At 47.6% G+C, this 26,231-nt stretch overlaps 1 protein-coding gene across 1 annotated transcript in view; it reads left to right on the top strand.

Annotated features, from left to right (window-relative positions):
• Nucleotides 1-384: 384 nt before the first annotated feature.
• Nucleotides 385-26,231, top strand: part of CDH23 (cadherin related 23) — a 210,892-nt gene continuing 185,045 nt past the window's right edge. Inside the window, exons 1-3 of the mRNA XM_031053064.2 lie at nucleotides 385-425; nucleotides 11,372-11,443; nucleotides 15,691-15,768. Of these exons, the coding sequence (XP_030908924.1) occupies nucleotides 11,377-11,443; nucleotides 15,691-15,768 (145 nt within the window). The 5' untranslated portion in view covers nucleotides 385-425; nucleotides 11,372-11,376. The remainder of the gene's footprint in view (nucleotides 426-11,371; nucleotides 11,444-15,690; nucleotides 15,769-26,231) is intronic.

The raw sequence follows: 26,231 nt of genomic DNA, 5'->3' as shown, positions 1-26,231 counted from the left end.
CCTGGGCCTGCCAGCTGCTCATGCACAAGGATCAGAAAAATCATAATACTAATAACAACAGAACCCCACTAAACCTGCGCGGCTGAGTTAAACTTCATGTGGCCGCTGCCTGCCTCGGGCTCAAGTTGTATTTGACGAGGCAACCAAGCGCTTCCTCGGGAGTGATCCCGGGAGCTGGGGACCGGCTGCGGCACCGGGAGTCCCCGGGGGGCGCTCAGCGGAGCCGGCACTGAAGTACCCGTTACCTGGGCAAGGGGCGCTGCGCCGCCCGCGTCAGCCGCCGCTCGGGCTCCTTCCCCACCCCTTCCTCCTCCTCCTCCTCCTCCCGCGGCGGCTCACTCGGCTGGCAGGGCGGCGGGGGCCGGCAGCCGCGGGGGGGCATGGGGGACCGCCGCTGACACCGGGCACCGGGACCGCCGCCACAGGTAATGCCCCGCGAGTTTTCCTTATTCCGCGTTTATTTCTTTAGGGGGTTGCGTGCAGAATGCGCGGAGCCGCTAGCATCTTTCTTCCTTCCCCGGGGGCAGCTCCACTCGCAGCCCTCCTTCCCAAAGCTCCTTTATTTGCTTCCACCGAGGGGACAACTTTGGGGTGAGCGCTGCCATCGTTGTTATAATTATTTTTATCATTTTTTTTTTGGGGGGGGGGTGGTGGTGTTCGTTCAGCCCGATGGTTTCAATGGCAGGAGACGGAAGCCCAACCTTTCTCCCCTTTAGCAAACATAGAAATAATACTGCGTGTTGGTTCCTGCTGTCCTGCCCCAGAAAGAGCAAGCGCTGTCCTCCGCCTTCCCATCCCTGAACCTATCCTCGGCTCTAATCCTGAGTTAGGACTGGAAGGAGGAGGCGGTGAGAAGCTGCAAAGTTTTCTTGGGTGAGCCACGGCTGAACTTCTCCGGATGCGCGGAAAGGGGGATGCGGGTCCGGGTCCAGCCAGGCGGGACTGCGTGGCAGGGAAGGAGGTGAGGGGATTAATCCCCTCAAAAACGTATTAAATGGGAAAACGGCTTTTCAAAACGGCACACTCGTTCTGAACGGTTTATATTTGTTTCTCGAGAAAGCACTTTGAGAATTCACACGCATTTCTTTGCTCGCTCCTCTTTTCTTTAGTATCTCACAAAACCTGGAATCCTCTTTAAATAAATGCTTTCCTGGTCTCTTCAAATACCGCCCCCCGCACACATCCAGCTTGGCATTGGCCGGACGTCTTTAGCTTTGAACTGCCTGGAGTCGTTGCTGGAGCCTTTATTTAAAGAAAATGCTCAAACTTCAAGCGTCTGGTCCCCATTAAAGCCAGGCAGCCAAATTTCATTACCCATCCTTTTAACCTACAGAGTTTGAGGTTTGTTAGGTGTGTCTTGTCTGTAAGCTCTTTGTGGCAGGGATAGCTTTTCCCCTTTGGTTTGATCTACCCAGCACCAGTCCCTTTGTTCTGATCCACAACTATTTGGATGCTACGTGAAGGTAAAGAATAGCCCATGCTTCTTGCAATTAGAAATACACGTGTGGGGCTTCATTACTGGCTATTAATTGGGAAAACACAAAATCTGTCCTGTTGGTAGTAAAGACCTAATGAAGAAGAAAAAGAAGCTAATAAGGCTATTGATAGCAAAGGCAACAGTTCTTTAAGAAACAATAATTAACAAAACAGGCTAGCAGGGAAAGCGGAGCTGGGGTAGCTTATTTGACCACTTAAAAGGGTGTGGAGGAAGGGATGGTGTGTCGATTGTCCACTGGTGACTAATGGAGCTGGCTGAGATAGGGATGCAGCCCGGGACTCTCCCACAGGTATCTTGCATGGCAAACCCAAAACCAGTTCTGTGCTAACGATGCCCAAGGGTGCTGCCAGCACCCTCTTCCCAGCCACTGTTGTTTCCCCAAGCTGTCTTTCCTCCCTTATCCACCAGTATTTTCTGAGGGGAATGATGCTGGAATGGCAAGTTTTCTATGCTGGTGCATGTTTTCCTGTTGTTGTTTGGTTGGGTTTTCCCTCTGTGCTGGGGGGAAAACCCTGTCTGGTGACAGATTCCCTGGCCATGACAGTTGTCAAGGGGGTCAGGAGGGCTGGCAGAGCTGCTGCTTCCTGGTGCCTGCTGTGGTGAGGCTGCATGCAACAACCTGGCTCCTTCCTGGGGTCTTCCTAGCACACGCTGTGGCAGCCTGGGATGCCTCTGTGAGTGAGTTTTTTGTTGTTGTTGGGGGAGAGAGGGGAAGAGGATAAGTTATTCCCATGGGAAATTCACATTTGCCAAAATCCAGACGGGTGTTTCAAGAGAGGGAGTTTTACCATTATCTCTCTTTCTCCCCTGTCCTAGGGAAGGAGGAGATGAAACCCTTTTGCAATTCCACTTTCTTTCTCTACTCCCCTCCCTCCCCAGCACAAAGCTGTCTTTCTTTCGGAAGGCAAACTGCAGGTTGTGTAGCACCAAGTCAAGATTGTGATATGAAAATACAATGTTTTGTTTTAAGACCAAGTTGTAAAATGCTCCCTTTATGGGAAACTGTAAGTTCTGAACTTATGTTCTCCTCATTTTCCTTTTTTCCCCACTGATAAGCGGAGACACAGTGTTTGCAAGAGGTGGGAGCTGTGCAACATGGCTATTTGCTGTAGCTGGGTTTGGAAAGGGTATCCAGCCCATGTGCAAAAAAGCTGAATGGCCCTTCCTGAGGCATCTCCTGAATATAGCAGGGAGGTAGCATCAGAAATGTTTTCTGCTGCTCAGATGCAGCAGTACCCAGAATAATGTCCATGGTATGGTAGCTTCTCTGCTGACTTGATGGAGGTATGCAAAGAAAAAAGGCACTGCAATCCTCTTTGGAGCACGCCCCAGGAGTGTTGAGGACATCTCAAAAAGGATTTGATTTATGAAGTTTCTCAGATGTTCTATGCAGATGGTTTTGAGAAGGGATTATTTTTAAATTTAAGAAGCTTTAGGATATGGGGTTGGCTTGATGAGGGGCTGGCCGGTGGCCTCTCATTACAGTGTAAAATGTCTTGTTAGGGTGTAAAAATCTCATTAAGGAGGCAACAGCCTGGCTGGTTTAGCTGGAGGTTTGCTTTGTGAGCATAAATAGTTCAAATGACATCCCAAATGCAAATGTCTGTGTGTTTTCCCACTACAATGTCTTGCTTCCTCCAATAAGACTTCTAATAATGTTACAGGAGGATGAGGGCTAGTTTGGGTTTTTCATGGCCCAAAACCTACACATGTGGAAATTTATGCCTTCATGCTTGAGTTGCTATTGGACCCTATTTCAGCATGCAGGTTCTGTAGCTAAAATGTGGAATCCCAGTGGTTAAGACTTTCCCAAATCTCACAGATGTCCTGAATCTTACCTGTAGTTGGGTAATGACACTATAGCAGGGGCTAGTGTAACATGTATGCATGGGTTGTGAGATGCACCATGCTACGCTCAAAGCTTTGGGCAACGAGAGCAGGAAATCTTTGTTCATGGAGTCTGGTGGCTTTCAGTCTGTGAAGATGTTGGCACATGGCTATGATGGGTGCTCGCTGACTATAGTGTGCTCCATAAATGATCAGAGGGGCAATCCCAGGCACATGCCGTCTCCCTGCTAGACAGCCTAGAAGAAACATCTACTTAAATCCATGCCCCAGGGCTAAGGACCTTGCTGGATGTGTTTTGCAATGGAAACTCTGATCTGGCTGGGGGTGGGGGCTCTAGTGTTCCCTTCCCAGCCTCTGCCAGAGCCAATGTTGCACTGGGGCTTTCTTCTGTCCTTAGCCTGACTTGCTTTGCACTGATGTGTGCATTTGATGGAACAGCTGCTTTCCAGAGGAGAAGGATGTCCTTCTCTTGGGGTATTATGGGAAGAAAGTGACTGGGGTCAAAATCCTGATGGGAATAGGGGTATATGCTGGTGCTCAGGCTGCTGCAGCTTTGAAAAGAGCATGTAGGAGAGGGTCTGGACACCTTAGAGGGTGCTCAGCCACAGCTGGGGTCCTAGGAGGGCTTGCATGAACAAGCCTGTCATGAGTAATGAACTACTGTCATTAATCCAAATAACTTCATCTGTGCTGATAGCCTTTGTTATACAGTTTGACACACTGCTCTCAGGGGTTGCTGTTTGGGATCAAGTGATTTGGGGGGGGTGGGTGCTCCTCCTAAGTAACCCCATTTTCGTTTCCCTCTGCTGTCTCTTCCACTTTGTTTCCCTCCTGCTCCTAAAATTTCAGCTCGCAAGTGATTAGCCACAGCGTGCCCATGGTGTTACTCCATCAGGCAAAGCCTCGCTTTTATTAGCTCGAACAGCCAGTGGGCCTTGAAAAGGTCTGTTGCAGCAAAGTGCCTCTCGCTGAAAGTTAAGTGAGCTTTGTGCGAAAGCAGCAAGGACACTTTCTCTTGATTTGGATGAAGCAAGAAATGGCCTGAGAGCTTTTACAGCTCAGGGAGCTCAGTGTGAGGATGATTTTTTTTGTTTGGGATGTGTTTTGAGTCTTCTCTCCCACCTCAAGCACCCCCATTTCTTTTTAAGATCTACCTTTCCAACCTGCAGTTTGACTTAAAGAGGACTGAACAAATAGCCTTGTTGCTCCTTTTTAGTGATGCGAACGTCCAGCCTGGAGCTTAGGAGCAGCTGGAGGCATAGAGACAGGATGACATCCTATGTACCTGGGGTCCTGTGCTGATGGGGCTTGGAGTGGTGCCTGCTGTGATGAGTGTTTGTCAAGGAAGATGAAGTTATTTAACCCATCTTCTCTGGCAGGGCTTTGTAATGTAGTTTGGTTACTGATTGCCAAGAGCTCCTGGTTGTGTGGCTGATGGCTTACTCTTGAAGTTGATGCTGAATTTTTTTATTGCACTGTTCACACTGTCACAGGTGTACTTCTTAAAGTGAGGCTTATAACATGCTTTCTCGTGCTGCAAAAAGGTGATGTTTGCTTCTAAAGCTGCACCTGAGGGTGGCAAGGAGGGAGGTGCCATGCCAGTCCCTCCCTGTCACCCCAAGTGTGTAGCCCTGCCAAGAACCCGGCTTCGCTCCCACACTGTAGGGGCCAGCATGAGCCAGGGGGCTTGAGCTGTCATCATACACTGCATGTCTGCTGAGTGTGTTTGCTATTCTGTGAATGCAGTGGGCAATATTTAGATGAACGCTTTTAAATTCCTCTTCACAGATGTTCTTTCTTTCTCCCCCCCCCCTTTAAAAACCCAAACCAAATAGAAGTTGTGTGCATGCATCTGAGGCAATGCAGACAGGACTGCCCCAGGATATGCAAGCAACAGGCTGCATGGCAGTGTTACAGACTCACTCAGAAATGTGTCAGAGCCTGAGGATGTTGGACACTTCTGCATTGTTTTGATGGTGGTGCTTGGAAGTCCAGCCAGACTGCTGCCTGGCCTTGGTCAGCAGGCAACTTCCTTCTTCCAGGCAGGGCACAAGAAGGAAGCACCTGGCCTCTCCTTCACCATCAGGCTTTGGGTCAGGCCTTTAGCATCTTTACATTTGCCACTTTGTCCATTGCTGTTATGTTTCAAAGAGACTGGATAGAGGTTCCAGTCTTGTGAGACCAGACTGTGCATGTCATTTCACTGATTTCAGCTTTCTACTGCCTCCTAAAGTAGTAATTCTCACCCCTTTTACCTCTTATCTTTTTTTTTTTCCCAGTAAGCTATGTTCCATTGCTGTTGGCTGTTTCCCACCTCTTAATCCCACGTTAACATCACCTGCTCTGCAGCTTTGCTGCATTTCCTCTGTATGCTGGGCTCTGTGCTGGCGCAGCCCGGGAACCAGCAGAGCTGTGAGCCTGCCATCTTGTTCTCCATACCCTATCCCAGTCTGCCTCCTAATTTAGAAGCTGTCATTCCAGTTTAAGTGAGGTTTTGTGTTGGAAAAATGATTGCCAGTCACCATAGGCATCATAGCAACCAGTGCTGGAGATTCAGGAGAGCCAGTGCTGCCACGCTCCAACCCTCTCCCCCAAGCCCTGAAACGAGCAAGTAAAACACCCCAAAAAACCCAAGCCATCTTTTTTTTTACACCTACCTAAGAAAGATGCTGCCTTTGCCACGGAGGGATGGGGGACAGTGACTGCTGCATCAGGGAATGGGGGTCCACCTTCCCGAGGCTCGCAGGGTGTTATTTTAATAGTGCATGAACGAAGAAGTGAATTGGATGCTTGTACTTGTAGCACTAAATGACTTTCCTTGGGGATACCGCAGTTACAGTGGAGGGTTTGCATGTTGCTAATGCAGAGCTGAGCAGTTATCAAGGATTATTTTATGGCAGTTGCAATGACTTGGAAAACCAATTTCACTTCCAATCCAGACAAAGTTTTCCTGCCTGGACTGAGAAGTTCAAACGTGACATTTTCCTCTGGTCTCGGTCTTTTGGTTAAGCAATATGTTAATGCCATCTTGCAGTTAAAACTTGTTCCCTATGTGAAAGCAAAGCTCTCACAGCCCCAAACAAGATGTTTTCACTCCAGTCCTTGATTTGAAATGGGAGGAAACTGCTGGAAATGTGGGAGACTTCGGTGTTATTTGTTGTTAGCAAGTAACACCTCTCTCTTCTTCCTCCCTAGAATAAAGGTTTAAATACCACTGGTTGGTGCTGGCTGGGAGCACAGCACAGAGAAACTCAGACTCTGTGTTGGCTTTGTGGGTATACCATGGGCTGGGTGGGGAGAAAACACCTGTGCCTCCAACCTCAGCTTTGCTTTTGGGGTAGAGAGCATCTCTCTTTCTCCTGCAAGCAGTGTCTCAGGGCTTAGGTGGGTTGTGGCAGCTGCCAGCAGCTGTGCCCCTTTGCCCCTGTTCTGTGTGCAGCCATCCACCTGCCTCTGCATAAAAATACACTGGCCTGTATTTATTTAACAGGGAAATTTTTTCCTTCGCTGCAGGGAATAGAAGAAAAAAAAGGGCAAATTTTTTCACTGGGAACAAATCTCATTTTCAAGAGTCCTGACAAAATGAGCCATAAAATTACAATATTTCAAAGTGCTTCGTAATTCTAGCGCGGACGGCCCTTCATCATGGAATCTGAAAGCTCAGAAAATATAAAACTCATTAGATTAAAATAAACCACCTACCGCATGGAAGAAAAGCTTATTTATCAATATCAATTTACTTCTGATTACCCTGTTCTGCAATTTGTTATTTTTAGGAATTATGATTTGTGTATAGCTCATGCCGATATGTGGAGGAAAAAGAAACAAAAATTAACTTTTACTTTTTTCCTTTTGAATCCTTCTTATTGTAAAGACCTGGCCAAGGAGCAATAATAAGAAAAGGTGAATTTCTAGTGGTGCTTCCATTTGAGGAGCAGAGGCCTGGGAAACTGGGAGCCACTGTGCCTCTACAGCCTGCTGGGTTTTGGCATGAGGGTTGGTGCCACATGATGTGCTTTGCTGAAGAGGATCATGGGGGTGGTTTCTCTGATGCACATTTGGTGATGGCCCCTGTTGGAGCATCCTCCTGGCTGCTCTTCCGAGATGGCCAATGTGATGCAGGAAGCTGGGGAGGGAGAGATGGTGAGCTGGGGAGAGAGGAGTCTTCCAGCTGCTGGCTGGATGCCACAGGTATGGTGGGATCTTGGCAGCATCTCATGGCCTTCCACTCTGCCTATGAAAGAGCAAATGCTGCTGATGGGCAGCTCTGGTTGATGGGCTCCCCTCTTTGGGGGACATAATTTGTGCTGCATCACTGAAGAAGGGTTTTTTGGAAAAGAGTATAGTTTCCTCACATGGAAGCCATTTGGGAGATGCCTTGATTTACACTTTCATTTCTTCTTTATGCTCCTGGAACAGCTCAGAGCAAACAGAGGCTGACACTATAAATTCCAAGGCACAAGTGTCGCGGCGCTGTTTGGGGAAGGGGAGACCAGGTGGGGGAGAGGGGTGAGGGGTTTGCAGAGCGATTAAAGATGCCAGCAACAGCTCAAATGTGAGAGCCAGGAAGACAGCCGCCAGAGAAACCACTGCCGCTGCTCTGATGGAGGCAATTGTGTTCTGTATGCATGCAAGCCATTCTCATGTACAAGTGCCCCAATAGTGCATTTAAAAATAACCAATACAGGTGCAAAGCCTGGAAGCCAGTGCTTAAGCACCCCAAGAGCAGTATGTGGCCTGGGCTCGAGAAGCGGGAGCATCTCTAGTCCAATGTTTTGCAGAGGTGACAGGCTAGAAGGCTCTTGGAGCCTTGCTGCCAACTTCACTTGGATTAACGTGTGCCAAGGACTGGAGCATGCTGTCTATGTAGCCAAACAGGTGGGATCTCTGCCACATTTAGGGATGCAGCGATGTAGCTTAAGCAGCTAAAATGCCACATCCCAAGCTTGTAGAGGCTGGGGCAAGTGGGCTGAAAACCCTCTGCTTGACCTGAGCTTGTTCCTAAACTTTCAAGCCCTGGACTTCTTTGCAAAGCAGTGTTTCAGCAGTAGAGGCTCCTCCGGTTCCCATCCATCACCATTTAATGCAGTTCTGTCTGCTGCTTCCCGTGCCTTGGGGAGCGGTTGCCAGTGGACTGGGAAATCTCTGGTTTAACATTAGTGCTTTTGCAGCCAGAAGACAACAGTTAAGTTCCCTGAGATGGCCTGCCCAGTGATATTATTATGCTGGAAACTGCACTGAATGTTTCCTACAAAGAGCCTCTTTGAGGCAGAAGGTGCAATTTAATATGCTCTTAGTCACAATTTTTAAGTTCTCCCTGGAGATTTCTCAATCCCATTCCTAAATTTGCAATATTCGAGTGAACCATCTCAGAGAACCAGTGAAGAGCTGCAATATTAATGAAGACAGACAAAATCAAAATGACATTTCAGGCAATTACTTACATAATGAAGTGACTGACTTGGAATATACAATATTTAGATTTATCATGACACTCGAAAGGGAATCTGTCAGCTGCCTTTATTTCTACATCACGTAAATTGTTTTTCCACTGCCCTGTTGCTTTTTAAACATGGTCTGTGAAGCTGGAAAATAATGCTTCTGCTCACTTGGGCTGAGAGTGGTGCTGGTTTAGAAGAAAGTTAGCGTTTTCTTCAGTGGCATTTTGGCACAGCAGAAGACAGAGGAAGAGCTCAGGCTTGGGCTGCCTTGCTCATCTCCATCACATCCTTTCTGGTAGCAGCACAGTGAGCTTTGGCTCTCACCTTGGGTTTGGTGCTGGCATGAGGGGATGCAGGGACCTGAAGCAGAGGTGTTTCCTCCCCAAAACCTGTTAAAGCAGAGAAAAACTGATAGGTTTGGTGCATTTTGTCATTAGAAGTGTCTATTCTGCTTTTGGGAAAATCTAAAGATTTAAAGAGCCTGATAGGATCCCTGGCTCCTGGGGAAGAGGTAATTTTAGCTTAGAAACTGGGGTTTTGGGTGCTCTGCTGATACTGAATGCTCGGAAGTCAGAAACTTGTTGGGAGGTGGAGTATTGAACTCTCCTGCCCTGTCTGTGTTTTCTGGGGAGATTGGCATGGTAGACCTCAAAGTTAAGCAGCACTGATCCCAAAAGTCTTCTTGGGCTTGTGCTGGATTTCCTGAAGATGCACAAAAAAACCCACAGCACCATTTTTCTTGCCTAGGTGCAGACCTCGTCCCCCCAGAGACTCTCTTGTGGCAAAATAGCTGAAGAAATTAGAATTCAGGGCCCTTTCTTTATATGGTGATAGAGTTGTTATGAACTGACTTCTCTGACACACCCATCAGTAAAAATGTGTGTAGCTATTGCTTTGAAGCACCTTTAGGAGCATTCACTCATTCCTGCTGGGATGCAGGCTCCCCTGCAGGTGTAAGGACTGCCCCATGGGGTGCCCATGCATATCTTAGGGTGGCAGTGGGTATGAGCCACTCCACCGTTACCTGGAGTCAGAGCTGCAGCCTGTGCCCAGCACAGTGCCAGCTTTAGTGTAACTCTGTGCACTGTCTTTGCCTCTAGTGCGTCTAGAGCAGGATGCTGTAAAGGGCTGAGATGCTCCCTTTGGGGTTAATGAAGAGTGATGGTGGATGAAGGTGGCACCCTTGGTTTATGAATTAGCTGTCTGGGTGCTCCCCAGGTGGAATCATACATATCACAGCAGCTTATTGAGGTCTGTTGCTTTAGTGAGCTGTTCTCCAAGTGCTGCAGGTGCTGGGTGAACAAAACTTGCTGTGTATGTGACCAGTCACAAGTGTAACAAGTCTCTGCTTAGGTTGGTGGATGGAAGAGGTGATTTATTACTCATTTCAGCTTCCATGGCTCAGGTCAGCTTTTGATCTCAAGTGGAAGCTGCTTATGCATTCAACTATGGGTTCATCTCAGTGTTTGCAATCCAAAAGACTGCCTGTCATGTATGCTCCCTGCCTTTCGTGTCCCTGGGTCTGCTGCTGCATGGAATATGCTGAGCTGGTAGGAAAATGTTCCTGTGCCCCACACCTTTCACAGCACCTGCAGAAATACAGAGAGCTTCAGAGGCAGGTCACTTAGATGTGCTGTCTGCCTCAGACTCTGTGTGAGCTGCCTGGGGGTTTCTGTTGTGCCTATGTAACATACATGATTTATACTTGCCTCTGGGGTGGAGTGTTTTAGAATATCACATGCATGAGTTTCCTCATAGAACATGACTTCGAGGTTTTGTGGGGTTGATTCTGGAAGAGCTTTGTATTTAATGGTCTGAAAACCACACGAGGATATAGCCGTGCTAAGCAGCTCTCTGTTACTGTTTTGTGCTGCTGCCTCGCTGTGAGGAGTCATGTACAGTGCTGAATACGAAGCCAGGGAAATTTGAGAGGCAGAGTGGGATGCAGGCACATTCGCAAGCCTGTCTGCTTCCAGTGCCTGTTCTGCAGCTGCCTGGGTGGTTTGAGAGGTTTGAGGGGCTCTGCTTTGTACTCTGAAATCCTGGTGCCTCTTCAGTGATTCTGGGTCAAGCTTCCCATGCAGCCCTGCCAAAACATCTTAAATCCCAGTGCTGATGGCTCACTGCTGTTTTGCTCCTGGGTTGCAGCAGCTCTTTGCTGCCCACAACACCTCACCTGGTGCTTGAGCTGCTTGTCTCAGCTGGGGCTGCTTCTGCTCCAGTCCTGACTGCAAGAGCCACTGTGGCTTATCCCATGTCATAAGATGAGCAAATATGCTTTAGAAAGTGGAAAATAAAAAAGCATATCACCTACACCAGGTTAATCCTGGTTTCCATTTGGCACTTGCCAAGAGGGTGGTTTGAGCTGCATGAACTAAGGAAAGTAGTTGTGGCAGCACTTCTCAGTGAAGTGCCCTGTATTAAAGGCAAGTGTTGACATAAAGTTGATGTCCTGAGTGTCTGCTTGCAGTGCAGGGGCACTAAGATGCAAGCTGGGGCAGGACTACATCCCCAGGTCTGCTTTGGGGAGACAAGGTAATATCCATAAAGCACTGGACTTGACACTGCCTGTCTTCTTTGCCAGGAACCATGAAGCGTCACTCTGCTGCCGGCAACTTTCCGCTTCTCCTCTTCTTCCTGGAGCTGGTCTCTCTGGGTAAGTCATCTTACAGTCTGCTCAGTGCTGTGCTCCTCTCCTCTCCCTGCTTGGGTTTCATGTCTGCAAGGTACAAGGGTACTATTTTATGTGTTTGTGGTTTCCTGATAAACATCTGAAGGCAGAGCAGCTTTGTTGCGGTCAAGAGGAGACATGGCTGCTATGGGTAAGCAGATCACCCATCTCCATCACATGTCGGCCTAGGGGCCTGCATATTGTGCTCCCATGCAACCACATTTCTTGCAGTCAGTAAAAGGACACATGCAGCATTAGGTGGTTCTTCCTGTGAGAGATAGGGTGGGACTGGAAAGATGCTTGGAGGAGGAGGATGCACCTGTGGGGCTGGTTGATCCGTGTTCACAAAGTCAGAGCTGGTGGTGGACCTAGAATTAGACATGTTGATAGGTCATTTTGTGTCAGTAAACCCTAAAGGAAATTAGTTGGAGCAGATAAAAGGCAAGGATGGAAACCAGAATCTTGTTAGCTGTTCATCTGAGATATTACTGTCAGGGTTCTCCCTGTGCTTTCAGCAGCAAAATTATTACCTGAACTGTGCTTTAATGTATACTGTATGGGAAATAAGTCCTCTCTGAGCTGCAAAACCTCTGTTCTAATTCTGGCTGGAGGGAAGGGCAGGGCTCTGGGCAGGCAGAGCCTCCATGGTCACCTTTCTTCCCATTGCTGGGCTCTGCTCTGTGAGCATGATGCTCTCGGTTGTCCCTGGCACACAGGCTTCTGACAGTGGGCCAGAGGGTCCAGCCCAGCTGCTGGGTGTAAGCTTGTGGGACAACTGCCTTCTGATATAGAAAATGTGCCTCTTGCACTGGGCTTTGGCATATCACAGGGTGTGATGTAAATGCACAGCAAAGCCCCATGAAAATTGGGATTGTTACATGAATGAGCTAAAGCCCCTGGGTGCTGGTGGGGGAAGAGGGAGGCAGGAGGATGTGTTCTTGTGTGGCACTTGCTGATAAACAATAGCAAGCATGTGTCTATTTGATAGCACTGTGCCCTTTGAAATAAAGGCAGGTTTTTCCCCCTACTAAAGCCTCAAGATGACTTGCCCAGATTGGCAGCCTGATTAGGCAGTCGAGGGATGACATTAGCTGTGACTGACAAGTGCAGTCAGTCTCCCCCGGGTGTCATATTGGATCAAGTATAGCCTCACTAGTTAACTGCCCTGCCATTCCACTGGAAGTGGAAAAACTAAGTAAAGAAGACAATGCAGTAAGTCCTTTGCCCCAGTCTGAGCCTCCTAAAATTTGCCCTCTGCCTTGCCCTCCTGGGATATTGCTTATGTGACTGGTCCAGTACACCCCATTGAAGTACACTGGGATGGTGGGTTTTGCTTGCCTGACTGGGGACTTGCTCCTTCATCTCTCCCTGTGCAGTTGGTCACAGCACCCATAGCTGGTGTGTTCATGGTCCTGTTCTGAGTTCCTGGCTGGACACAGCAGGTAGGTGATAGCAAGCTGCAAGTTCTTGGAGAGGCAGTGCAGGGAAATGGGGATTTGGAAGCTTGCAGATCAGCAGTGTATCCTAAATCCTGCCCTGCCCAGACCTTGGCTGCCATCTCTCTGAGGAGTGCCTGGCCTTGATAAGCAAATGCAGCCACAGTGCTTGAGCCTGGAATTGAGAGAAGTGTGTGACACCCTGCCGTATGCTCTGGGGACTGCAGGTGATGGAATGCCTCTTCCCAGACTGCTTGTGAGGTTCCTGGAGAAGCAATTAGCGAGGGTAAATGTAGCAGTGCAGGCTAAGTGGGCTTGGTGCATTTGAAAGAGGGTTTAGATCTGGCAGGGCAGTGGAGTCTGCCTGCTCTTACCCAGGTATTGCAGTCACTGGAGATGAGCAAAGACCTTCATAATCTCTTGGCTAGGAGGGACTGAGGGATGCTGACCAGAAAAACGGGTCCATGATTACCATGCTGTTGGATGAGCAGTGGTCAACAATGTGAGTACTGACTCTGAAAGGCAAAGTGGGTGCAGGCTTTACAGGAATAATGTGGAAGAAAATCACCCAGCACATTGAAACACCATTGATCGTGATCCTTTGGAGCCTGTTGGTAGCATGTGAAGGAGGAATAAAGCGTATGGTGGAAATGATGGTTTTAAGGGAATGGTTTCCATTTGCCATAGCTTGTATCTTTTGACCCACATTTTTGTATCATTCAGATGCTTTCCCTCCATCCCCTCCCAATGTACACTGCCCCTCTGAACACTGACAGTCTGGCAGTGGGGTGACAGCCTTGATCTTTATCCTGAGATCTGCAGCCCAAAGCAGAGTTCTGCCTCTAGACCCTTGTTCAGCTTTCCCCAGCTCTCGGGTGCCAGTCGCCCTCCTCTCTTAACACATAGCTTCTTTGTGCTCTCAGACTGGTAGTTTGAATGCCTCCCAGCACCTGATGCAGCTGCTGGATTTGGAGGTTGCAACTGATTTTTAGTATACTGGTAATATTAACAAATGTATTTTGAAATAGAGGGGTTTGCAGAATTGAGTTCCCTGCAGTAAGGCTGCTTGGTGTGTTTTAGCTTCATCTGCCCCCTTCAAAGCCTGCTGGACCTGGCACGGCAGCCAGCTACGAGTGTGCTTCAAAGCCTCTGGAGATGCCATTAGCTCTAAATAACCTATTTTGTTGGGGTCCTTCTCATTTTCTTTCCAGGTACTTAACTCCAGAGACTGAGATTTAAATGTGCCTTTGCAATAGCACTGCCTCTAGTGCTTTCTCACTTCTCAGGGCATTTAACAGACCTGGTGCCTTGGGGAAGCGGGCAGTGATGGAAATACCTGTCTTACTACAGAAGGAGCCTGGGAGGACCCCAGGCTGCTCCCCTATCCTATGCCCATGTTCCCCCTAAGAGTGTTTCCTGTGGGTGCTGATCAGGTTTGTGAGGGAGCAAAGCTGGGACTAGTGCTCAAAAAGTGTCAGAAATGTGTTCTTCCATTGGGAGCTTGGCAGGCAAAAAGGGTTCTGAAACTTGGTCTGGTTCTTGTTTCTTAGGTGAGATGCTGAAGAGCAGGGCAGGAGGGTGGTGGCAAACTGTAGTGTCAACATCAGGGAAACATAGACAGCTGATCTCATGTGGGGGTTGCTGCACCTTTGCCTTTGTTGTTGTAGCACAGCTGGGGTAAGGGTGAAGGTGTTCCTCTGTAATAGCTGTGTTGACAAGAGCCTGGCTGCATTTGCTACTGCTGTGGTGGGGTTTTGTGAGGGGGTGTCACCCTGCCACTCTGCTGGCAATAGTTTCTATACTTGAGTGATTTGGGGTTTTGGCTCTGCTCACACCAAGGGCAGTTACAAGGGGTCACAGTGGGGAAGTGTTTCCCCAGTGCTTCCAGCCAGTCTCTTTGCCAGGGGCTGTGCCTGGGACCCTGGTCCTCCCTCTTCCCCTCCTGGGACTCTCCATCAGTGGGCATGAGCTGTTTTGGCTGGACCAGTTCAAACCTCTGCTTCCCCATGCACAGCCCTGGTTTTGGTGCCTGGCAGCTGAAATGCATTTCTTAAAGCCTGCAGGCTTGGCCAGCTCTGGCTGTGTATCAGGGAAAACAAAGTCTTCGGACACAGCCTGCTCAACACCAAACCTTTTTGGAAAACCGTTTCGTTTCTCTCCCACCACTCTTTTTCCTACATCCCTCTAATGGTAAATCTTTTCTGGCTTTTTTCCCCGGTTCAGTTTGCAGTTGTCATTCTCCTACGTGCTCTGCACTTAACTCTGTTACCTAATGAGGCTGAGGTGGAGGGTGCTGCGGTCTGGGGGCAGGCTCATGAGCTTCCAGCTCTTTAAAAGAGGAAGTAGAAAGAAGTGAGCCTGGTTATTAAAGGTGAAAGGAGGCAATTAGAGGGAAAGGTGATTGGGTGATGAGAGGCACACTGGGTTTTGCAGGGATGGCTGACAAGGCAAAAGGCTCTCAACCGTGGCAATGAAGCAAAGGTATTAATCATGCGCTAAAACAATAATTGGTGTTCCTGGTCCCCAAGCTGTTGGCTTCCCCCTTCCCCTCTGCTTCCACCCTGCAAAAGAAATACTGAAAAAGCAAAGGCTGGCAGAGGGAAGCAGCTCCCCAGCCAGCTTCTATAGGGGACCACACGGTGTTTTCTGTCCTGTTAGCCCTCATCTCACAGCTACTCCTTGCCATCATGATGCCAAGTGGCATGTATATCTCTCTGTGCCCTGAGCCTCTCCCAGCCGTGCTGACCTGTTCATGACATGGCAGGGAAATAACACTTTGCTTTTGTCCTCTTCCAGGCTGGGGCAATCGACTGCCGTATTTCATAAACTACTTCTTTGACACCTACCTGCTGATCAATGAGGATACTCCTGTGGGTAAGTGGGGTGTGCCAATCTATAGGGGGTCTGCTGCTGCCAACCCTCTGATGGAATAACTTTAAAGAAATGCTTTTCTTTTGATTGACAAGTGTACATTACTTTATTTAGCTAGGGATTGGTTTTTAGTAAATGCAGAAATCGACCCGGTCATTCTCGGCTTCTTTCCAGGCTCTCAGTCCATTAAACTTGTGGTCTTCAATCAGGGCTTGTGACTGGCTTTTAATGTGGGAAGAATCGATTGGGAGAGGGGGACGGCTGGAAGGGAGGCTATGGTGGCCCTTTCTTGCATCTATGCCTCCTTCAACTATGCAAGCCTGAACAGCAACCTCCTTATAAAAGGGCTCTTGCCTTACCAAAGTCAACACTGGAGCTTTCAAGGGTTGAGGACTCTGGAGAGGTTTCCTCTAGTGATTGCTTAGCTCAGCCAGAGCTTCCAGCTGGCTCTTCTTGGGGACCCATCTGTTGCACCTTTTGCAGCCTGTGGTGTTTGAGCAAGTAGGCAGGACATGGAGTCTTGCTGGTGAGTTTCAGATGGATGGTGTGGAAGCTCCTGGGTGGTGGTTGAGCTCTGCTCACAGATGCATCCCCAGGAGGAGACTTGCTGGAGCTGCAGCAGTCTGCCTGGGGAGTTCTGTCTTCGGTGATGTTCAGGTTTATTTACAAAGTGTAATAACACTGAACACCGTCGCTTGGGTGCATTTACTGACGGCAGAAGGCAAACTGCAGGCACTGTGAGGAAAGGAAGGACCTGGCTTCACTGTAATTTTTTTCTAATTCCATCCCCCATGGCTTCCATCCACATTATTTTTCATGGTCTTTCAGAGCCCCTGCTTCCTTTCAGGTTACTTCACACATGGTTTCTTTGCTTTGTTCTCAGTATGCTCCCTGCCCCTCAATTGCCAGTATCCCTGTAAACACACTTAGAGCTGCATGCATCCCGGACAAGTCCCAGGGAAGGAAGCAGCTGTGCAAGAGCAGGAGTGAGAGCTGGTTGGGAGCAGCTTAATGGAAATGTTTCCTCACTGAGTACGTGGTTCTCAAAGTACTTCAGCTTGAAATATCTTATGGGAATTGCACTGAACTCCTATTTTGACAGAAAATGGGGGAAGATTTCTGACAGTCTGCTTTCCAGTGAGATATTGTGCGAGTAAAATTGTTCTTGGAATTACTTTGGAGCTTGAATTTTAGTTTTTTTAAACTTTGTATTACACTGTACAGAAATGAAATTCACTCTTAAGAATATTGGCACCCTGGGATTTTGTTTCCAAATGTGCCAGAGGGCTATGTCAGCCTTGAAAATGTTGGAAAACAGTGTTTCTGTGTTTTCTGCTGTTGGTAGATGCTGTCTGAGTTAGGCTTATTTTTATATTTGCAAAAGCATCATCTGGGAACACCTTTCGTATATTCTGACTGAGGTGTAAGTAACAGAACAGTATGTGGTGCCTCTTTCCTAGGGGGAAAAAAACCTAGCATCTCCTTTTTGGAGATCTGTTAGAAGTGCCCATCACCGTGGCATTGAGTGAACACCCCTGTGCAGGCCTGCCCTCCCCTCACTAAGGCATCCCGGGGGGCAGCCTCACCTAGCACCAAACCCAGCAGTCCCTTCTTGCTGCCTGCCATGTTGAAAGGAATCTTAAGCAACAATTAAGAGATCATTCCCCCTCTAATCACTTACAAGAGTAAATTAGTCTTGTCAGGAGCCATTAAGACAGAGAGCTTGGAATTCATTAGGCGAGATTGGGCCAAGGGAGCTGCTGGCGCTGCCGCTGGTCCAGGCTGATTAATTTCTCCCAAAACATCATCAATGCCCATCTGTTTCATTTAGATCTGGGGAGAGCAATTTTCAGGTGGACTGACCCTCTAGTCAGTTATTTCGCCCAGAAGTAATGGAAACACACACACACGCATGCACACACACAAAGGGAACAGGAGACGTGAGCTCAAGGAAGGCAGAAGCGATTGAAGGGGCTCTGAAAGAAATTGCAGGAGAAGGGGGAGATGCTTGGAGAAGAGGAGGAGGCTGTGGTGGCATGAGAGAAATGGGGAACCTGCAGTGCCCATATCAGCTGACAGTAGCTAGATCACTGTGTGTTTTACTCCGAAAGCAGGAGTACTGGCTGGTTAACAGCCCTTATAAAAAGAGTTTGCAGGAGAAGGTCTGTCTGTCTTTATTGTGCTGCTCACTGCCTTTAGCAAAATCATTCCAAGGGCCATTTCATTTAATCCCAGTCCTTTGAGGGCTGTGGGTAAGGGAGAGTGGCATGGATATTGATACCAGGCTAGTTGCTGGAGGTCTCTGGCAAAGTGTGATGCTCACTGGTGTGCTGGGGATGTGGCATTGCTGCAGGTGGGGATGGGCAGGCAGTGGTCTGAGTTTCTCTTGATTGGGGTTTCCTGTGCTGCAAAAGGAATGTCTTTTTAGCATAATGTAATGACTGGAGTCTAATCGCCCAGCAAATGGATTTGCTGTATGCAGGACAGCAATGGGAAAATTAAGATGATCCATCATGTCGGGTCTGTAACTAGCCTGATAACCACCTAGGTTGGATTCACCCAGTTTCTCTGAAAGTTTTCATGCCTCAATGCCTTGCAAAATGCATGACAAAAGAGGCCATTTAGATGAGTGCAATTCTACTTTCCCTTCATCCTAGTGATAAGTCATAGCATCACTGGAATAACGTTGTCTTGAAAGAGTGGGAAATGCTTTAATCATTGCTCCAGAGCTGATAATATGCACTTGGCTTTGCTATTGCATGTCAGAGGCATGGCTACCTGTATGGTCTGGGGACAATGCTTCCATTCTAACCATTAGATCTTGGTCATGCATGCTCCACTTAAAACTACAAGAGGGCATTAAATCTGGAGGGGGAACCCACCAGAATGTAGTTGCAAAGCTTGACTGCTCCCTGGGCAATGTGAGTGTGAGAAGATGCTGGTGAAGCTGGGAAAGGTGCCTGGGAGGCACCTGGCAGGTGGTGAGGCTGGGCTCCCCAAGGGCTCCTGCCAAGGCTGCCTGCCATTTGATTCCTCTAGTTATTTCTGGGCAGGAGAGTGTGCAGCTGAGGCTCTAGGCTCTCTGCCTTACCAGCTTGCTATGATGCTCTCCTGTGAGCAGAACCAGGATTGCACCTCCACTGCCTGGTGGGATGCCCTGGGTCCCCCAAAGTTGGCTGCCTCAGCATCTTCTCCTGCTTGTTAACCCATGACAGTGTAGGGCTAAGGAGAACCTCTAGCTCAGCAAGTCCTGTGGTCAGGGCTGCTGATGAGTGATACCCAAATGGTGCTGGCTCAGCACTCAGAGCGTGGCTCGGTGCAGGGGTTTTGGGCTTACAGGCCTTATGTGCTCCCTGACTCAACGGCCCAGTGCCACAGTGATGTGAAGGATGGATGGCCAGGGGGATACTGAGCTCGGTGCCTGCAAGGAGGTGAGGACATGCACATGACAGGGGGCAGAGGGTAGGGTGAAATCATAAAAGCATGTGTGCAATGTATAGGGCTGTGTTTTCTGCTGAAAGCCCCCTTGTTCTCTCTCTTCAGCATTATGCCTCTCGCAGGAGGCATGGGCTGTGCTCTCCATTCTTTGGGTTCACTGTGCTCAGAAAGCAAGGTGGATGACTGACGAATTTTATGGGTTTCTTCTGCTCCTTTTTGTTATATGTAGCTTTTGCTGAGCTGGTAAATGCACCATAAGTAGCTCATGCTTCAGGAACAGGGGGCAGGGAGGGGACATGCCTCTGTGAGCTTACAAAAAAGCCTGTTTGGGGACTTGCAGATGATGACTTCCAAATGCTGTTTCAGGAATATTGGTTAAATGCGGTAGAGGAGAGGGTGATTGCTGGAGATGCCCAAATCTCTTGGTGGTATTGACAGAGTCACATATTCTGTCAGAAAGCACGCATACAGAAATAGTCTTGCTTGGGCACTTGGCTGTGCTGTTGGATGTTTCAGTATTGCCGTCTGGCTCTTGGCATTGCATAGGAGAGCTTTGCTGTCCGACAAATTTCTGATGGTGTGGTTTGACTTTCTGCAGTGGGGAACTTGGATTACACTTTCCCAGGGCAAGCTGGAGCCCTTCCAGAGCAGGCTATATTAAGCAGATCACCTCCTCTAGTTGCAGAAGGTGGCACAAAGAATTTGGGATGAAAGCTGATTTCAGCCCGTGCCTCTCCACCAGGGAAACCTACACCAGCCAAATGGGCTTTGAAACATATGAGTATTTCTCTAGCAAGTTCCGAGGGGCAGAGCTGAACCTTACTCTTTGGGATGTATGTCACTATAATGAGCTGTAATGGACATTTCCCATGGAGTTGTGGCTCTTACTGTACCCCCAAGTTGTTGCATCCTAAGAGAGGCCAGGGATAGTGGAGAACCACTGGAGTATAGGTGTAGTTTGTTGGCTGGTGGTGATTAATCAGGTTGGTGTGTGTCACCTCTTGCTTTTCAGGGCCTCCTGGGGCAGAATGTTATTTTGCAAGAAGACTGGAAGAGGAGCTTGGTATTTAGCAGGCAGTGTCAGGGTGCTCACTGGTTGCTGCATGTGATACTGAGGCAGCATGTCCCTCTGATATTTGTGGATGACTTGATTTTCTATCCTAGGCGATGAGAAGGCTAGAGGGCTTTTCTTCTCTAGGCAGGGAAGGCTGCCATCCTCCGCATGCTGTATCTCTAGTTTCCAAAGCAATCATCTGTTCCGCCACAGCCTTTCACTGCAGTGCTCTGGTCCTGGGCAGCCGGATGCTTTGGCACCCGGGTAAAGTCCCTTGGGGGTGCAGGGCCATTCAAGCTGCTGCTGAAGATAGGGTTATCTTTGTGTGATTGAGCACGGGCTGTCTCAGCTAAACCCTGCCTGCTCGTTTGATCCCACAGAGGTAGGCATCTGCTGGCCACTGCTGTGGCTGGGCTCCTCCAGAATGGCACTCGGAGGAAACAAATGGTGCTGGCTTCTGATCTCTTCATATTTCTGGACGGATAAAACTGTTTCAGAGCTGTCTGGGCCAGATATCTATGCATGAAGCTTGTGGGCCATCTGCTGGGGACAGCTTTGGAGGGGGGGATTGTCGGCATAAGAGTGCAGTGCAGCCATGGGACCCTTTTCCTTTTAGTGTCTGCTGGTCCCTCTCCTCACTTTGCAGGGGCATACAACTATTGCTGGGGAGGGGAGGCTGCTCTAGCATATGCAGTTGTGTCCCTCTTGCTCAAAATTAAATACCAACGCTAAAAAAAGAAAAGTAATTGAAACTCTGTGCACCACGGGGTTAAAAGTCACAATGGCAAGACCAGAAAGCATTGTGGGCTGTTAATGAAGTGCTAATTGGGTACTAAGGAGGTGTGGCCCAGAAGGCCGCTGAGGATGCCTTTAAAGCTTGGGGTTAACCCGTTAAAACCAGCAAAGCACCACAAGATGCACTGGGACTCGGAAGCACTGCCAGAGCCTTTGTGAATAATACAAGGTAGGCTGGCTTTTAGTAAAATTTGGCAAGTTGGAAGATGCTTCTGGAAAATGTCGTGGCTCTAGTAATAGGATGGATGTAGAGCTTGGGAAAGCCTACCTGTTTGTAAGAAATGTGTGTTAAAGAGTATGGGAGTTTCCTTACTGTGGCTGCATACTTGGCTGAATTTGTGGAGAATGGCCTCTGTTTGGCCTAATTAGATATCACTTGCCTTCCCTTTAGAGGGTCTCCATCCAAGGTCTCCGTGATTCACCAGCTCCAGCCATGCATTACTGCCCTCCCTGCAGTCAGGGTGAGGGGAACAACTCATCTTCCCAGGGCCAGAAGTAGTTTGCTACCCTTGGTAGGGTCTGGGGAAACATTGCTTCTTCTGCTTTTAAAACTCAGCTGGACTGAATTTGGTGCCATCAGCAAAAAGGCTGTGCTTCCATGGCAGGCGTGCAAAGCCCAGCCATTTTAGGTGGCCTTTGCTCTGAGCAGCTTTGGGGCTGGTGTTGCAGCAGGTGTGTGCTGCCTGTTTTCCATGCGACGGCAGGAAGCAGTGTGCCCCCTTGGGCTGATAGCATGAGCATATATGTGTCCATCACCCCAGCGGGGTGCGCGTGTGTGTGCAGCTAGCAGAATTGATTTGGCCTTTTACAAAAGATAATTTCAGAGGAATATGCCAGTCTCTGACTGTGAGAGAGATTGAGATATTTTTGAATAGGAAACCTGCTTTGCAAGCTTCATTATGGGCATCGCTGAGGGTGGGTGTGAATAATTCTCCTTTAGGGATGGAGTCTGTAGGAACATCACCTTAGTCTTCTATTATTAATTGAAAGTACTGTTATCATCCAATGGCTACTTACTGTTTAAAACTGAATTTCCAGGCTTCTTGAGTGTTCTGTAAAGGAGCAGCCTTGTTTCCAAGTGTAGTATCGTCCCTAATGAACAGCAGTATTTGAGGAGTATTTTAAGAAGGGGATTTAAGCTCTCATAACTCAACCCCCTTTTCTGTCGTTTGTCATTAGAAGGCTCATTGATGAAATTACTTGTTGAGCTGTAGAAAGTACAGCATCGTTAGTGAAAACTTAAGGCTAGAAAATTAGTTATTCCCAACATCAGGAAACTTAAGGAAAAAAAAAGCTCTCCCTTACCCAAACCCTTAACCCTGCATCATTAAATTAATCACTTCATCAATCACTTAAATTTCGTATCTGCTTTGCTAATAGGCAATAATGTTAATGCTTATGTTTAAGAAGGGAAAGAGAGAGAGGGAGAAGGAAGAAAGTGTATTTGCAATGTGGACTAATTAACATGTCAGGGTAACCTTGCTTTTGGTTACTGCCTCATCAAACCATTTGAAGATTTGATCTCACCACCTTTCATGTTAGAGTGTGTGAGCCCTTGCATGGGGGCTGAGCCCTTGCAAAAGAGATGGAGAAAGATGTGTATTTGTGGTAATGAGGTCTGGGGTAATTCTTATGTCTGAGATGACTTTAGCATTAATTACCTGTACAGCACAGTCAGTAGGAGCTTTGTTTGTGTGCTGGCTTCTTTCTGGATATTGGGTGCTCAACAGTGTTCCCTGTTACACTAGAGTGTCCAGGCTTGGATATATGTACTTTCTCAGCTCAGTTAAATTGGACCTTTTTCCTGGCTGGTTAGAAACATTAGCATGGGTAATAAACTTGATATAAAGCAGGGATAACAATGTGAGTCGAGCTTAATAAAGTAAAAAACACGGGGAAGGGGAGAAAGTATATATGCATGTATATGTGTGTATGTATTCTCAAAGTAGAAGATTGTGTGTATATATATATTTGTGGAGGCATTAATATTTTAAAGGAATGTATTATGGGCCAAGAATATTTCCCTGTACTATAATGCTTGCATATTCATGCACTCATAATTTTTATTTTTGGTGTGAAAGGTGAGCTGTGATTTCACTTTGAGCCTATTGGTGGGACCTTTTAGAAAAATCTATGATTGCAAACAGTGATAAACAAATTTATGCATTTTGCCAGATCAGGAACTTGTTATATTTGGGTTATGTGAGCTTAAAAAAAAGGGGGGGGGGGGGGAAGGAAGGGGGGAATATACCCCATTACCTCCTATTTCTATGTTTGCACAACACATTTTAATTTCTGATGTCTGCAGTCTGGCTCTGCTTCACTACTCTGCCTGATTTTGTTGACTGAGGAGCAAAGCAAGAAAAGAGGAGGCAGGATGATTCCTTTGCATTACACAATGCTCAGGCAAACTTCATGCCACCTTGGAGGAAAGGGATGAAACATTACATGCTACACTCTGTGCCTCAGCATGCTTTGCCATTTAGCCTGGGGCTGCGGTGAAGTCGCAGGTGCGTCGCATGAAGAGTGCTGGGGTTAGATGTTTTTGAGCTGGGCTAGAATCCAGTCACTTGCGCAGTTCAGAGTTTATCAATGAAATGCTGCAGAGGCACATATCCAGCTCCCAAGGTGGCTGGGTGAGGGGGAAAACAGCTCCGGGCGCTTTGCTGTGCTGCTGGAAAAGGTATCCTGTGGTAGTCTCCATGACTGTTTTTACACAGGTTTCAGACTTCTAACCTTGTGAAAAGAAGAAAGGAACTACAGAAAACCTTTAATTAAACTTGGTTGCTGTGGAAGGGCTACTTTGTCTTTAAGAAATGAAAGATTCAGACAATTTCCCCACCCCTGTCAATTTGTGGTTGCAGCTTCCTGGTGTAGAAGAAATCCTAAAAAGCCAAAAAAACCCATCCCACCCACCACCCCCCCCCCCCAAAAAAAAAAAAGAAAAAGAAAAAAGGTTAAGAAAGGTCCAGCTTCTTGCCACCCGTATCAAAATCATTTGAGTAATTAAACTGTGAAAACTCACTTAGGTAGCCTTCATTACAGAAAACCACCACATTTCTGTACGAAAATAAGCAGGTAGAAGTGCGCCCTTCTGGAAATGTATATGTGCCATGGGGCTAAGACTGTGGAATAAAACTCCCACTGTTGGGAAGCATCTCTGCAGAAAACTGCTGTTATCCTGGTGAGCACCCCAGGTTTGGGGTCAGGGTGTTGGCAGGCATTGAGCTGCCCTGACTGTGTTGATTGTGTGAGTGGCAGGACTGCCTCTTGGGAAGCTTGTTTTATCACAGTTACTGCAATTTCGGAGCCCACAGGACACACAGGGTGGTCACCTCTGTGTTGTCACATGAATCCATCCCCTTCCCATCTCCCGGCTTTTAAACCGATTTATTGTTGGCGTGTGCTAATGTACCTTTCTGCCTTTGAATGCCTTAATGTGCTTGATTGGCAGGGGGAGTTAATAAATTGGTTCCTCCTGTCAAACTGCTCCCGTACATTGATGGCTTTTGAATTAACTGTAACCACTGGGGGGAAAAAAAAGCTGGAGACAGCGTTGTTGGACAACTCAATGAAAACATCTGTTCAATTTGCAGCGGTGGTCAGAAGAGTGAATAAGCTCTGTGCGGTCCCTTTCTTAAAGATTTATTAATATTGCTCCTTACACAAGGGGGAAAGATTTCAAACACTTGACATTTAATGGTTAGTAACTCAATTTTATTCCATTCATCTGCATGGGTTTGTCAAATGCCTGCGCTGTTGAGGCTCTGGTATTGTATTGTGTAGGCTGCCTTTTTGCATGTGTGCAATTAGGAGGGCCATTCGGTACCTGAATACGGAGGAACCTTTTTCTCTTTTCTTTCTAATTGATTAAGTCTGAGGCGAGAGATCATATTATGGAACGTAATACCTTTTCACAAACAGCGATGTGGCTTTGTTTCTTGCTCCACTGTTCAGTTTCAAGCAGTTAATTTGAAAATAGGAGGGGAAAAAGACATTTAAAATGTAGAAAGTCCAAGGGAGACTAACAATTCAGGATATGGGGAGAAGTGAGGAGCATTCTCACAGGCAGAGATTAATGGTTGTTACTAATGATTTTGGGAAATAGAGGGGAAGAAATAGATATGGCAAGAAGACCATAAAATAAGTAGCAGTGTTGCAGAAAACCTTGACTCCTGAAACGTACCTTTTCCCATATGACAGCCACATCAAATTAGACACATCCTATCAGATAAAACAATATTTCTGTACAAAAAGAGCACTGATATAAAACTAAGTGTAGTGGGACAGTAAGGCAAGTAAGTGAAGGGATCATGTAGAAAGCAGCATCCTGTGTATGCATCTCTTCTCACCATCCCTGAAGCAGCTTTCCGAGCAGCATAAAAGAAAGGGAAAGAAGTGTAAAGAAAAGTGGAAAAAAACTCCTTGGCTTCTGCAAGTTGTTCTTTGCGTGGAAAATTTGTTGCAGTCCCATCAGGTAGGGAGCTGGGAGTGACAACTTGCAGAAAGCACATTAACCAGAAACCATTACCCATGTACTTTGGTAGAGTAGGGGAAATAGTCATAAATTAAGGCTGTGTACTGGAGAGGACAAGGGAAAAAACCAGCTCCCAAGCTGACATAATCATGCTGCAACAGGATGTTCTCACAGAAACCATACAAATTGTCAGGATGCTCCAACTTTATGCAACCCTGACAGAAGGGACATGGGAGGGTGAGTCCCATGGGGGCTGGGGTGCTTCGCAGCCTGTTTTCTGGCAGATGGCAGGTAGAAAAGGTGTCTCCTAGGAGACAGCAGAGCTGTTGCCTCCCTGGATTTTAAATGATGAGCTTGGGTTTTGCATTCCAATTTGTAAGTTGGAGGTGTGCTTTTTGTTTTATTTCACATGCTTGCTTCACACTTGGAGGAGGAAGAGACAACATATTCTGGTCCTGTTGCTTGCAAGGTGCAGAGGGGGAATGTTTTAAATAGAACTTGCTGATTTGCCTTGTTTTTTGATGTTGTTAGAAAAATCTGGATTCTTTCAATTTCACCCAAAAGCATGTGGCTGGGGCGTTGGGCTGGGTGAGTCATTAGCTGGCTGTGTGATTTCATGTCTCCATTTCCAGCACTGACCTTTGCTTCATTGTAGCCCTTGATGCAGCATTTCTGGTTCTTGTGGAACCCCCTCTTTGGGAT

This window comes from Melopsittacus undulatus, chromosome 4 (assembly GCF_012275295.1).
Source record: "Melopsittacus undulatus isolate bMelUnd1 chromosome 4, bMelUnd1.mat.Z, whole genome shotgun sequence".
Taxonomy (NCBI): domain Eukaryota; kingdom Metazoa; phylum Chordata; class Aves; order Psittaciformes; family Psittaculidae; genus Melopsittacus; species Melopsittacus undulatus.
Note: the sequence above shows the minus strand (reverse complement) of the source record. Positions and strands in the feature narration are given on the sequence as shown.